This window comes from Somniosus microcephalus, unplaced genomic scaffold, assembly GCF_052327205.1.
Source record: "Somniosus microcephalus isolate GS21.2 unplaced genomic scaffold, FLI_Smic_1.0 unresolved_chr1, whole genome shotgun sequence".
Taxonomy (NCBI): Eukaryota; Metazoa; Chordata; class Chondrichthyes; order Squaliformes; family Somniosidae; genus Somniosus; species Somniosus microcephalus.
Window position 1 is genome coordinate 152,366,702 of NW_028225179.1, and position 12,798 is coordinate 152,379,499.

At 42.7% G+C, this 12,798-nt stretch overlaps 1 protein-coding gene across 2 annotated transcripts in view; it reads left to right on the forward strand.

The window, feature by feature from the left end:
* Nucleotides 1-277: 277 nt before the first annotated feature.
* The window catches only part of LOC147096267 (butyrophilin subfamily 3 member A3-like), a 42,968-nt gene continuing 30,447 nt past the window's right edge, over nt 278-12,798 (forward strand). Inside the window, exons 1-4 of one of the 2 annotated variants that reach the window (XM_085975124.1) lie at nt 387-482; nt 1,452-1,539; nt 6,707-7,054; nt 11,502-11,786. In XM_085975124.1, the coding sequence (XP_085831250.1) occupies nt 1,482-1,539; nt 6,707-7,054; nt 11,502-11,786 (691 nt within the window). In that variant the 5' untranslated portion in view covers nt 387-482; nt 1,452-1,481. Of the gene's footprint in view, nt 483-1,451; nt 1,540-6,706; nt 7,055-11,501; nt 11,787-12,798 lie in introns of both variants that reach the window. The other variant, XM_085975123.1, reaches the window with a different exon arrangement.

Sequence of the window (12,798 nt, forward strand, 5' to 3'; positions counted from 1 at the left end):
AAATGTAAGAGATTTCGAACGAGGCAAGATAAACTTCTTTACACAAGAGTTGTGAGGCTGTGGAATTCGCTTCCAGAGTCAATGGTTGAGGCACAATGTTCTGGTGTGACAAATGGTTCTTATGTTTTTACCCAAGACAGGCCTCAGCCCAGTCAAAGGGTTGGAATTCAAAAGTGCAGAACGTAGCTCAGAAAATAACTATGGTACTGTCGTGAAACATATTCACACAGTCTTCACTTTATTAATTAAATACATGTGTTGAAGTGACAAATTATTAATTCTCTGGGGATTATCGTTGAGCAACTTTCGTGCGATGACACACGAGACCAGCCAAGCACCACTTGTGAGGAACCAGTGACTGTTACTCAATGAAAAACGAAAGTAAATGTTTTCAGGGACGAGGTGCTGCGAACGTGTTTACGGCTCACAGACCTGGTGGACAAAGGCGGAAAATCTTCGATCAGATTGTCGGAAAGTAAGAGGTGAGCCCCAAATATTTTTCATTTCAGGGAAAGGTTTCATTCCCAGTGGGATTGGGCTGTTTTTATTAATGGTGAAAGGTCCCAATTTAATACAAGGCGTTGAACGGGAACCTGCTGGAGATTGTCCAGCGAAACGTTGAAAACTTCATAAAATGTCTCTAATCACCTTAACAGTGTCTCGAACTGGGTCCTTATATCAGTATATAAGGGAACTGTAGGAAGAGGTCATTTTAGACATAAACCGTTAGAGTCAGAGAGAGCGACCAGAGAGAGACACGGAAGTGAAAGGGAGGAATATAATCTTGCGACGGCCATTAAATGAAACCGCGCCCGCTGGGAGTTTACATTTAAAATCAAAGAGTTCAGACCCTGTAGATAGTTGCGCTATCTCCTCTCTTGAAATAAACCTTTAATCCAAGAGGCTCTACTAAAACCACCCTACTATTGAACATCCCCGGATTTTCATTACTCCAGCGGCCGTGCCTTCAGCTGCCTGGGCCCTAAGCTCGGGAATTCCCTTCCTGAACCTCTCCAACTTCCTCTCCTCCTTTCGAGATGTACCTCAAAACCTGCCTCTTCGACCAAGCTTTTGCTCACCTGTCCTAATATCTCCTTATGCTGCCTTCACCTTGGGTTCTCAATTAAAAGGATACTCGTGCTGTTTTAAAAAAACATATTTTCTCTTGTGTGACGAAATAACTGTAATAATCCGTAAAGTCAAGCATCTGAAAGCAGAATTCTATTAATCTGCAAAACTAGGAATGTTTTCACAGAGTTATTGAACTGATTTCATAGTAGAGTTTATTTGGCCATAAAAAGGGGTAAATCTGTGGCGTCAGAGTTTTACATTTCACCAGAAAATTGGTAGAAGTGCCACACAGCCTGTTTAACAATGGTATGTCAATACTGCAGGTATAGCATAAGATTTATGACACATAATAAGAACTGTATCGATTTTCTGTGTATCAGGGATGGTTATTCTGCTAAGATATCACAAAGATGGAAGAAACTCACCTCATTGTGCTTTTACTCCTTGGGATTTTGTTCTCTGTATATGGTAAGAATATTAACATTTATTCATTTAATTATATTTATTGATAATATGCAATGCACAACATAGTATTCTGCTGTGAAGGTGGAAGTGTCTCAAGATTGCAAAGACTAATTATTAAGTAAACATAAACGGTTTCAGAATTTAGCTGTTGCTTGGTCAGGAGTCTTTGCTCATCTATCTGGAGGTTAGAAAGGCAGTTCAGGAGAAACCAGCATCTTAAGATTGTTTTGCAGGTGTAACAAATGCACAAAGTCTGACGTGCTTGCAATGAAGTACCATTTTTAATAATATTACGGGAATTATCATGTTTCAAGGTTTCAGACTGCAAGGAGGGGGAGGGGGGAGATGAGAACATTAGTGTACTATATGTAGAAAATGCTGGTATTGAGCGAAATCTAGCTCTCAACAAAGAGTTAAATCACAGGCCAGCAGGGCTGGTGGGTGTAAATTAGGTTTCAGATAGAGGATCTAAACCATCATCTTTCAGACAACCCAACCAGTCCCCATCCACCACCACCACCCTCCTCCGCCTGGCTGAACTTGTTCTCACATTGAACAACTTCTCCTTTGACTCCACTCTTTTCCTCCAAATTAAAGGTGTTGCTATGGGTACCCGCATGGGTCCTAGCTATGCCTGCCTTTTCGTGGGATGTGTTGAACACTCTTTCTTTGTTCCAGTCCTACTCGGGTCCCCTCCCTCACCTCTTTTTCCAGTACATTGATGACTGTATCAGTGCCGTTTCCTGCTCTTGCCCTGAACTAGACAATTTAATTCACTTTGCCTCTAATTTCCACCCTTCCCTCACCTTCACTTGGTCCATCTCCGACTCTTCCCTTCCCTTCCTCGACTTCTCCGTCTCCATCTCTGGGGATAGGTTATTGACCAACATTCACTACAAGCCCACAGCTACCTGGACTACATTTCCTCCCACCCCGCCTCCTGTAAGGACTCTATTCCATTCTCCCAGTTTCTCCGTTGCATCTGCTTAGACGATGCCACCTTCCACACCAGTGCTTCCGACGTGTCTTCCTTTTTCCTCAACCGAGGATTCCACTCTACCGTGGTTGACACGGCCCTCGACCGTGTCCGTTCTATCTCCTGCACTTCTGCCCTCACCCCTGCCCCTCCCTCCTGGAAACACGATAGGGTTCCCCTTGTCCTCACCTTTCTCCACATTCAACGGATCATCCTCCGCCATTTCCGCCACCTCCAACGTGATCCCACCACCAAACGCATCTTCCCCTCCCCTCCCCTCCCCTTTCAGCATTCCTTAGGGACCGCCCTCTCCGAGACACCCTAGTCTACTTCTCTATCACCCCCAGCACCCCTTCCCCTTCGCCCGGCACCTTCCCGTGCAAGTGCAGGAGATGCAACACCTGCCCTTATACCTCCCCCCTTCCCACTGTCCAGGGCCCCAAACACCCCTTCCAGGTGAAACAGTGATTTACTTGTACTTCTTGCAATCTAGTATACTGTATTCGCTGCTCACGATGCGGTCTCCTCTACATTGGGGAGACCAAATGCAGATTGGGTGACCGCTTTGCGGAACACCTCCGTTCAGTCTGTAAAGGTGACCCCGAGCTTCCGGTCGCCTGTCATTTCAATTCACCGCTCCATTCCCACTCGGACCTCACCGTCTGCGGCCTCTTGCATTGTTCCACGGAAGCTCAGTGTAAGCTCGAGGAACAGCACCTCATCTTCTGATTAGGCACTTTACAGCATTCCGGACTCAATATCGAGTTCAACAATTTCAGATCATAACCTCGGCCCCTATCATATTTTTATATATTTTTTTCCCACACTTTTGGTTTGTGCCTTTTCCTTTTTTTCTCTCCCACATGGCAGCTGTCTCTCACTCTGCCAGCGCATTTCACACTTCACCTAGAGCCATCCTTCGTTTCTTTACCTGTCCTATTACCATCTCGTCTCGCCTTGAATATCTCTTAATGTCTCTTCACCTCTCAGACCTTCCCTTTTGTTCTTTCATCCCCTCCCCCAAACTTACCTTTTAATCTGTTTCATTTCCTGCTTTTTTTCTCAGTTCTGACGAAGGGTTTCGACCCGAATCACTGACTCTGTTTCTCTCTCCACGGATGTTGCCTGGCCTGCTGAGTTTTTCCAGCGTTTTCTGTTGTTTTTTCGGATTTCCAGCATAGCAGTATTTTGCTATCGTATCGAATGAAAGTTAGTTGTTGCTATGGCAATCCTCTTCTATTCATTTGAACTTAGCAGACATCATTGTCAAGTTAACCTGGCGGACTGAATTCTTAAGGGGGAGGGCGAGATGGAGCTACCAATTTGACTAAAATCTAATGCTGGAGTGAAACTTTTAAGAGGAGAGACAGAGGGGAAAAAAAGGCTTTTGGAAACCAGACTGCACAGGCAGTCTGATAGCAAAAAGCTATAATAAGAGGAGATTGCAGGGACAGGAGATTCTGGCCTAGACTGTAGAACAGAATGCAGAGGGACTATTGTGATTAAGTTAAGTAAGACAACTCACTGAAGAGCGCAGCATAGTGCATTCATTATTTATTCATGTGATCACACGGAGATAAGTTCTATCGATTTGAATTAAGTGAATCTGATCACAATTATTGTTCTGTATGTTTGCCTTACTTTGGAATAAAGCAGATAAATACCTTGCCTAGAATTGACTCGGTCTGCTGTCAGATTGAAGAAATGCATATGCGATAGACACAGAGATGTGGTCCATATCGCAAGGAGTTGCATTGTTACCCGCTATTGTATGAATAGTTATAAAACAGTTGAAGTTCATTCCCATAAAATTAAGATGCTTGGACCACTTATGGTAGCGACTGACAGTCTAGAACACAATGTATTATTGTGCTGAAGTATAGGCGTGTGACCCTATAACTCTAATTGCTGTTAAGTAATCATTGGGCAAGGTTCATTAAGGACACTTAATAGTAAGCAAGGCTACTAATTCATAGTTTCTCTGTAATTATGGACATAGTCATGGAAATTGAGCTAAAAATATGACCACTGCTCCCACAAAACAAGTGCAATTTGATTTATTCACTCACTGTAAATCTATGGCCCTGATGATCTATTTGATGTTACGTGGGATAAAACAGTATATCTGCTTATTCACTGTGAGCAATGCCATTGGAGATCTGCTGTTTACATATTTGTTCCACTCTTCTGAAAGTCTTTTCTTATGCCCACATATGTTGTTAATCACGTTCCTGTTCCACTGTCACCAAGTTCCCTTCTCTCCCTCAACTTCACTCACATGTTGTTTAGTCTTCATTTTGCACTTTAATTCTGCACTCTATCTTTCCTAATAACCAATAGCTGAACATAACAAGAGACAACTAAAAGACGTAAGTGTGCATAATATCTCTCCCTGTAACATTAAAGGATTATAGATTAATTTAATAGCTGTACTTTCCCTTTAACTGTGCTTGAGCATATAATCTAGGCTGACACAATGTAAGGAGTCCTACACAGTCAGGGATGCCATCTTTCAGATCAGACATTAACTGAGATCCTGTCTGCCTCAGACCTCATGACACTATTCAGACAAAAGCAGGGCGTTTTCCTGATGTTCTGGCTTACATGTCACTCTCAACTAACATCACCAAAAACAGTTTACCTGGTCATTCATTCATTTTGCTGTTGTTGGAACTTGTTTTCTGCCACGCATGCTTACAGTCGCTGGCTGTTGAGCACTTCAAAAGCAATCCACTGGTTTCAATATCCTGAGAGAACTGGTTGGCGGACAGAAAACCAAGAGTTGGAATAAACAGGTCGTTTTCCGAGTGGCAGGCAGTGACTAGTGGGGTACCGCAAGGATCGGTCCTAGGACCCCAGCTGTTCACAATATATATTAATGATCTGGATGAGGGAATTGGATGTAATATCTCCAAATTTGCAGACGACACAAAGCTGGGTGGGAGGGTAAACTGTGAGGGGGATGTCGTGAAACTCCTGTACGATTTGGACGGGTTGGGTGATTGGGCAGAAACATGGCAAATGCACTATAATGTGGATAAATGTGAGGTTATCCACTTTGGTGGCAAAAACAGGAAGGCAGATTATTATTTGAATGGCAATAGATTGGGAGAAGGGGAAGTGCAAAGAGACCTGGGTGGTGTTGTGCACCAGTCGCTGAAGGTAAGCATGCAGGTGCAGCAGGCGGTTAAGAAGGCAAATGATATGTTGGCCTTCGTAGCAAGAGGGTTCGAGTACAGGAACAAGGATGTCTTGCTACAGTTGTACAGGGCCTTGGTGAGACCGCACCTTGAGTATTGTGTGCAGTTTTGGTCGCCTTACCTGAGGAAGGACGTTCTTGCCATGGAGGGAGTGCAGCGAAGATTCACCAGACTGATACCTGGGATGGCAGGAATGACGTATGAGGAGAGATTGTGTCGATTGGGCTTATACTCACTGGAGTTTAGAAGATTGAGAGGGGATCTCATCGAAACCTATAAAATTCTGTCAGGCCTGGACAGACTAGATGCAGGAAGGATGTTTCTGATGGCCGGGGAGTCCAGAACCAGGGGTCATAGTCAAAGGATAAGGGGTAAGCCATTTAGGACTGAAATGAGGAGGAATTTCTTCACCCAGAGAGCGGTGAACCTGTGGAATTCTCTGCCACAGAGGGCGGTGGAGGCCAGTTCATTAAATATATTCAAGAAAGAGTTGGACATATTTCTTAAGGCTAAAGGGATCTGGGGAGAAGGCAGGGACAGGGTACTGAATTTGGATGATCAGCCATGATCTAATTGAATGGCGGAGCAGGCTCGAAGGGCCGAATGGCCTACTCCTGCTCCTATCTTCTATGTTTCTATGTGATCAGGAGCGATATAAATACAAGTTTGTTCTTCTCCCTTTCTCTCCTAATATACTTAGACATGCACAGAAAATATGAATGAAAAAACTATAGAGAGCTCCCCGATTTAATAATTTGTTTGGTATTAAATTAGAAATATTTATTTATTGAGCTCAGTCTCTTTTCCAAAAAAGATTTTTAAAAACTTTTTCTTCCAACAGCTACATAGAGTAATAGATTTTATGTTCTGTTCAAATTAAGGACATTTATTTATAGTTGTTTAAAAGGGGATTCTAATGACAACACTTATTTTTAAATTTAAGAATTAAGACATTTCCTTAAGTGAAGTAATTTCATCCCCAATAATTCAACAGGTAAATTCAGTGTTACCGGACCAACTCATCCTGTTGTAGCCATTGTGGGTGAAGATGTTCTGTTGGAATGTCAGCTTGTGCCAGATTTATCCGTCAGCAACATGGTGGTGCGATGGCTTAAATCAGACCTTGGTTTAGCAGTACACATGTACAGAAACGGAGAAGATGATACTGCTGCTCAGGATCATGATTACAGGGGAAGGACTGAACTGTTTAAAGATGAACTGACCAAAGGAAACGTTTCTCTTCGAATAAAGAACACACGGGTGTTTGATGAGGGGAAATACATATGTTCAGTTGATGATGGAGCAGATTTTGAAGAAACTGTGATCGAGCTGAAAGTTGGAGGTTAGTGAACACATCTACTACTTACACGCTAATAACATTGGGAAAACAACATGTTTTTTAAACTAATTTTTTGGTCAAAATTCAAGTGCTTTTTTAAAAAAAAATCTTCATTCCCTGTTATTTTTGTGCACTATACATTTCATAAAGAAAATACTTTCAGCACAGACTGGTTCAATAAGAGTATTCAAAAGGACAGAAACTGAGGGATCTTCGAATTAAGGGCATTTGTTTCTAATTATTTAATTAAGGAGAACTACTAAATCCAGTCAAATTGAAGATATTCATTAAGTTAAAGTACAGGAAACTTTCTGGTATCCGGCACGGACGGGACTGACCTGGTGCTGGTCCATCAACAATGCCGGATAACCGAACGCTATAGTAAAAGATACGGAGCTCAGAGCTCCGTATAAAGCAACAAACCCTGTTGCTCACAGCTTCAAAACAATCGGCACAAGTTGCAAGCGTCTCTGTAGCTTAGAAACAGCTTCAGCTACATGCTTGCACAGCCACAAATGGAGTAAAAAAAGTAACTAAAAGTAAAAAAAGTTATCTGAACTGACTCCTGAATTTTGCCGGTGGATAGAGCGTTCCAGTTATTTTGTGGCCGGTTAATCGAAAGTTTCCTGTAATTTCATCACACAGAATTCACGACCATCATTACTGGTTTTATCCTAGCGTATGCTATCATTATCCAAGAAAATGAGGAATTAGAAAGCAAGTTAGGTTAGCTGCATTCAGTGTTGTCTTTGAATGTGGTTTATCCTCCATATACTTAATCTTCATATTCTGCTCATGGCTGTTTCACTTGTTTTTAATCTTTAAAAATAAGTATTGTGGTATACCCTACAGGCTGACTAATGAAAGAATCAGAGAGTAAATGTCTTCTTTTGAGCTTGTTTTAAGGTTCTTTGTAATCCAAGATTAAATGAAAAAGGGAATAACTTTATCAATACACCTTTGCGCTTTGCTGGTTGGAAAGGCTCTTCATCAGACACTGAATGAATGGTGGTTGTATAGTGGTTTTAGCCATTCAGTCAGTGGTGATGTTGGCGGCATTTAAACATTTGACATGACCATGATCATCGTCGGCCTAAATATCCACGGCAGCAGGCAACACCAGTGCAGCTTTCAGAGTTCCTCAGTCCTGAAAGAAGTACTTGGTATGTTCCCTGCAAGAAACTCACACTGCTAGAGGAGATAAGCTCAATTGGATCCTGCAGTGAGTGTACTTGAGCCTCCTGATCACAAATTGCAGTGCGGTGGCTAACTGGTTGGCCCCATTTTTAGAGATATTGGTCACCAAGGAGGTAGTGAAAAGTCTCTTGCTTCATCTTAGCTTCCTTCACGGTGACCTGCCGCTTCACCCGTTGAACTTGCGTCCCGTGTGATGGCACAGAGGGAGTGCATTTCTTTACCAGGTGTTCACCTATTTCAATACCATTGATGCTGGCAAATCCATGCTCCTTGACTGGGTTTTCAACTGCACAAATCCTGGTCTTGATAGGCCTGTATCATTGGTGGAAAGGTTTAGACACCCAATTAAGTTTTTCACATCTGAAGTTATCACCATCCTAACTCCAGCCCCTTCATGTAAATTAGTGCTGGAGCCAGTTGGAGCAGTCAGTTGAGAATCATTACATTTCTTGAGTGTTTGCTTCCTGCACGCTGTCTTCTGGGATGCACCCAGTGCCATCCATGAACAATCTTAGCCTCCCTCCCCACCTGGTGTAGATGACGTTTGCTCTGTTTTGTACTGTGGTGGAGTTAATGTATTTCTGTTTTTACAACTCATCCTTGGAAGACTGTGTTTCCAGGATTTGTTTTATTGGTTCTAGACCAACTGGAAGAGGAAGAAGTGAGCTTCCCCATCTGGTCTTCCTCTTCTTCCTGCCCTGCCTTTTTTACATTGCAAAATTGTGATTGGATGGGGGCATGCATCTCCTTTCTATTCTGACATCATTGAAGAGGTGGGATTGGTAGGAAGATATCCTTCAGTAGAAATTCTGCTAGTTCCGTTTTTCCTGTAGCAGGGGAAAATATGCCTACATGAAGCAGGTAGGTTTACTATACCAAAATGGAGTTGGCTTAATACTTTTCCGATTAATTACCATTAGGAAAATTGCTGCAGCTAAATGGTTACTCTTAAAACTGTCTTTAGCCTAATTGCTTGAGGGGGTGGCAAGATGTTGCCCAAAATTCCTGCCTCTTCCCCCGGGCAGATGCCCAAGGACTGTTGTGAATGGTGCGGTGCCTGTCTCCTTTATGTAAAGGACTCCTTCCCCTGGATTTGGGGTGAGGTCAATACCAGGTCATTCTGGTGGTTAGAAGTCCTGACCCACCATATTCTGGCAATGGAGTGAGGCTCCAGGAATTTCAGGGCCCATGTTTTTAAATGGAAGTGTTCACCTAGGGTTTATTGTAGATTTACCTACAAATCCATCAGCCCAATGCTTGGCTGTGGGGAAAAGACAATAAGGGTTCCATTTGCAGTAGGATAGAGTACAAGTCAAAGAGGTTATATTGCTGCTATATAAGACACTGGTTCGATCTCATTTGGAGTACTGTATGCAGTTCTGGTCATCCAACCATTGGAGGATATTAATCCCATAGAGGATATTGAGGCAAGCAGCAAAGATGATTCCACCAATTCAGTTGTGAGGTAAGGTTAAGGAAGTGAGAATTTTTCTTTTTACAGAACAGCAGTTATGTTGACCTCCCCGTTTGTCCTTCAAATGCCTTTTCACTTGGCTAACAGAAATATATTGGGGAGATTTCCCAATTTGGCATTCCTGGCAGATGCCTTGAGTGCGTACTGGGAAATAGCACCCCAGCCCGGCTTCATCCAGCAACACTAGTGGACAAAAAATCAGTGGCTGGGCATGTGCAATTTCCTGATAACGTAAGAAATAGGAGCAAGAGTAAGCCTATGGCCCTTCGAGCCAGCTCTGCCATTCAATAAGATCATGGCTGATCTTTTACCTTAACTCCATGTTCCTGTCCGATCCCCATATCCCTTGATTCCCTTAGTGTCCAAAAATCTATCTCGGCCATGGATATACTGAACGACTGAGCATCTACAGCCCTTTGGGGTAGAGAATTCCAAAGATTCACAACCCTCTGAGTGAAGACATTTCTCATCTCCGTCCTAAATGACCGCCCCCTTATCCTAAAACTATGCCCCCTCGTTCTAGACACTCCAGCCAGGGGAAACAGCCTCTCGGCATCTACCTTGTCAAGCCTTCTGAGCATTTTATACATTTTAATGAGATCACCTCTCATTCTTCTAAACTCCAGAGAATATAGGCCCATTCTACTCAATCTTCCTTCATAGGACAGCCCTCTCATCCCAGGAATCAATCTAGTGAACCTTTGTTGCACCGCCTCAAAGACAAGTATATCCTTCCTTGGGTAAGGAGGCCAAAACTGTTCACAGTACTCCGGGTGTGGTCTCAACAAAGCCCAATATAATTGCAGCAAGACTTCCTCACTCTGATACTCCATCCCCCTTGCAATAAAGACCAACATACCATGTGCCTTCCTAATTGCTTGCTGTATCTGCATGTGTGCGCTGGGTATCTTCAGTGCCGAAGCAGAACATCTGAGTACACAGCACTTCCTGCATATTTCCTGATTTTCAAGAATGGCCTGCTCTGTATGTCCAGAGTTTCCATTTTCAATTCAGATTTTTCCAGCTTTTGCAGTTTTTTTTAAATTTCAGAAATAACTTAATTGAAGTATTCAAGATTGTGAAACGTATTGACAAAATTGATCCCGGGGACACTCATTTAAAAATAGGAAGCTGGGAATAAAAAGGGAAAATTCAAAAGAACTCTTTTTGTAATAAACTTGTGAGATATTTTTCCAGGAATGGCAAATGAAGTTTTTCTGGAGAAAGAAAAGACAAAAAAGGACAGACTTGTTAGGTCCAATTAATTTTTTCCTGCTCCTTTTGAAACGTTTTGTTCTTTTCTTACTGAATCCACTCTCTTATCAATACTCCTTTTTTGAAAGTTATTTTTCCTTTTAAATTTCCCTGAATAGGGCCTTCACATGCTCTCTGCTGCCAGGTATATTTACGATTAATTTGTCAGTCATACATACTTTTTCTCACCAATCTTTGCCTACAATCGTTTCTCCTCTTGCCGCCCTTCCTGAAGGCATTGATTCCCAGCTGGGCTACAATTCCATGGGTACCTGGTGCCCTCTGGTACCGCATCCAAGTGGTCATAACTTAGTCTACAACTGATATCTCATTTACATTCATTAATCACCTCTGACAAGAACATATTTTGAGAAGAATTTTTGTTCATATCCTATTGGAGTCACATCACAGAAATATCCTGATCATATTATCACTCAATAACAGTAAATTAATATTTCCCATGGGTTAAAGGAAGCCTTGTTAATAATAAATGTTATTTCTAAATATGTTTGTTGATCTTTGTAGGTTTGGGACGTGAGCACTGGATCCAGATAGAGGGATACAGTAAAAATGGAATTCAGCTTGTGTGTGAATCTAATGGATGGTACCCTGAGCCAGAGATACTGTGGACTGGTGGAGATGGACAGAACTTAACAGCACCGTCTGAAATAAGTTACCACCAGGACTCTAAAGGTCTTGTAACTGTCCAGAGCAACGTGGCTGTAACAAGAGATTCAACAAACAGGTTCAAGTGTCTCATACAGAACAAACTGTTGAAAAAAGAACAAGAAGCAACTATTCAGATATCAGGTCTGTAAATTATAAAATGAAGTTAATTAAAGAGAATAGCGAATGATTTGCAATTTCAATTCTGCCATACATCAAACCGGGTCTGATGGTAAACTAACTGCGTTCCAAGATAGGAACATAGAAGATAGGAGTAGGCCATTCGGCCCTTCGAGCCTGCTCCGCCATTCAATGAGATCATGGCTGATCATCCAAATTCAGTACCCTGTCCCTGCCTTCTCCCCATATCCCTTGATCCCTTTAGCCTTAAGAAATATATCCAACTCTTTCTTGAATATATTTAATGAACTGGCCCCCACCGCCCTCTGTGGCAGAGAATTCCACAGGTTCACCACTCTCTGGGTGAAGAAATTCCTCCTCATTTCAGTCCTAAATGTCCTACCCCTTATCCTTAGACTATGACCCCTGGTTCTGGACTCCCCGGCCATCAGAAACATCCTTCCTGCATCTAGTCTGTCCAGGCCTGACAGAATTTTATAGGTTTCGATAAGATTCCCTCTCAATCTTCGAAACTCCAGTGAGTATAAGCCCAATCGACACAATCTCTCCTCATATGTCATTCCTGCCATCCCAGGTATCAGCCCGGTGAATCTTCGCTGCACTCCTTCCATGGCAAGAACGTCCTTCCTCAGGTAAGGCGACCAAAACTGCACACAATACTCAAGGTGCGGTCTCACCAAGGCCCTGTACAACTGTAGCAAGACATCCTTGTTCCTGTACTCGAACCCTCTTGCTACGAAGGCCAACATACCATTTGCCTTCTTAATGCTTACCTTCAGCGACTGGTGCACAAGAACACCCAGGTCTCTTTGCACTTCCCCTTCTCCCAATCTATTGCCATTCAAATAATAATCTGCCTTCCTGTTTTTGCCACCAAAGTGGATAACCTCACATTTATCCACATTATAGTGCATTTGCCATGTTTCTGCCCAATCACACAACCTGTCCAAATCGTATTGGAGTTTCACGACATCCTCCTCACAGCTTACCCTCCCACCCAGCTTTGTGTCGTCTG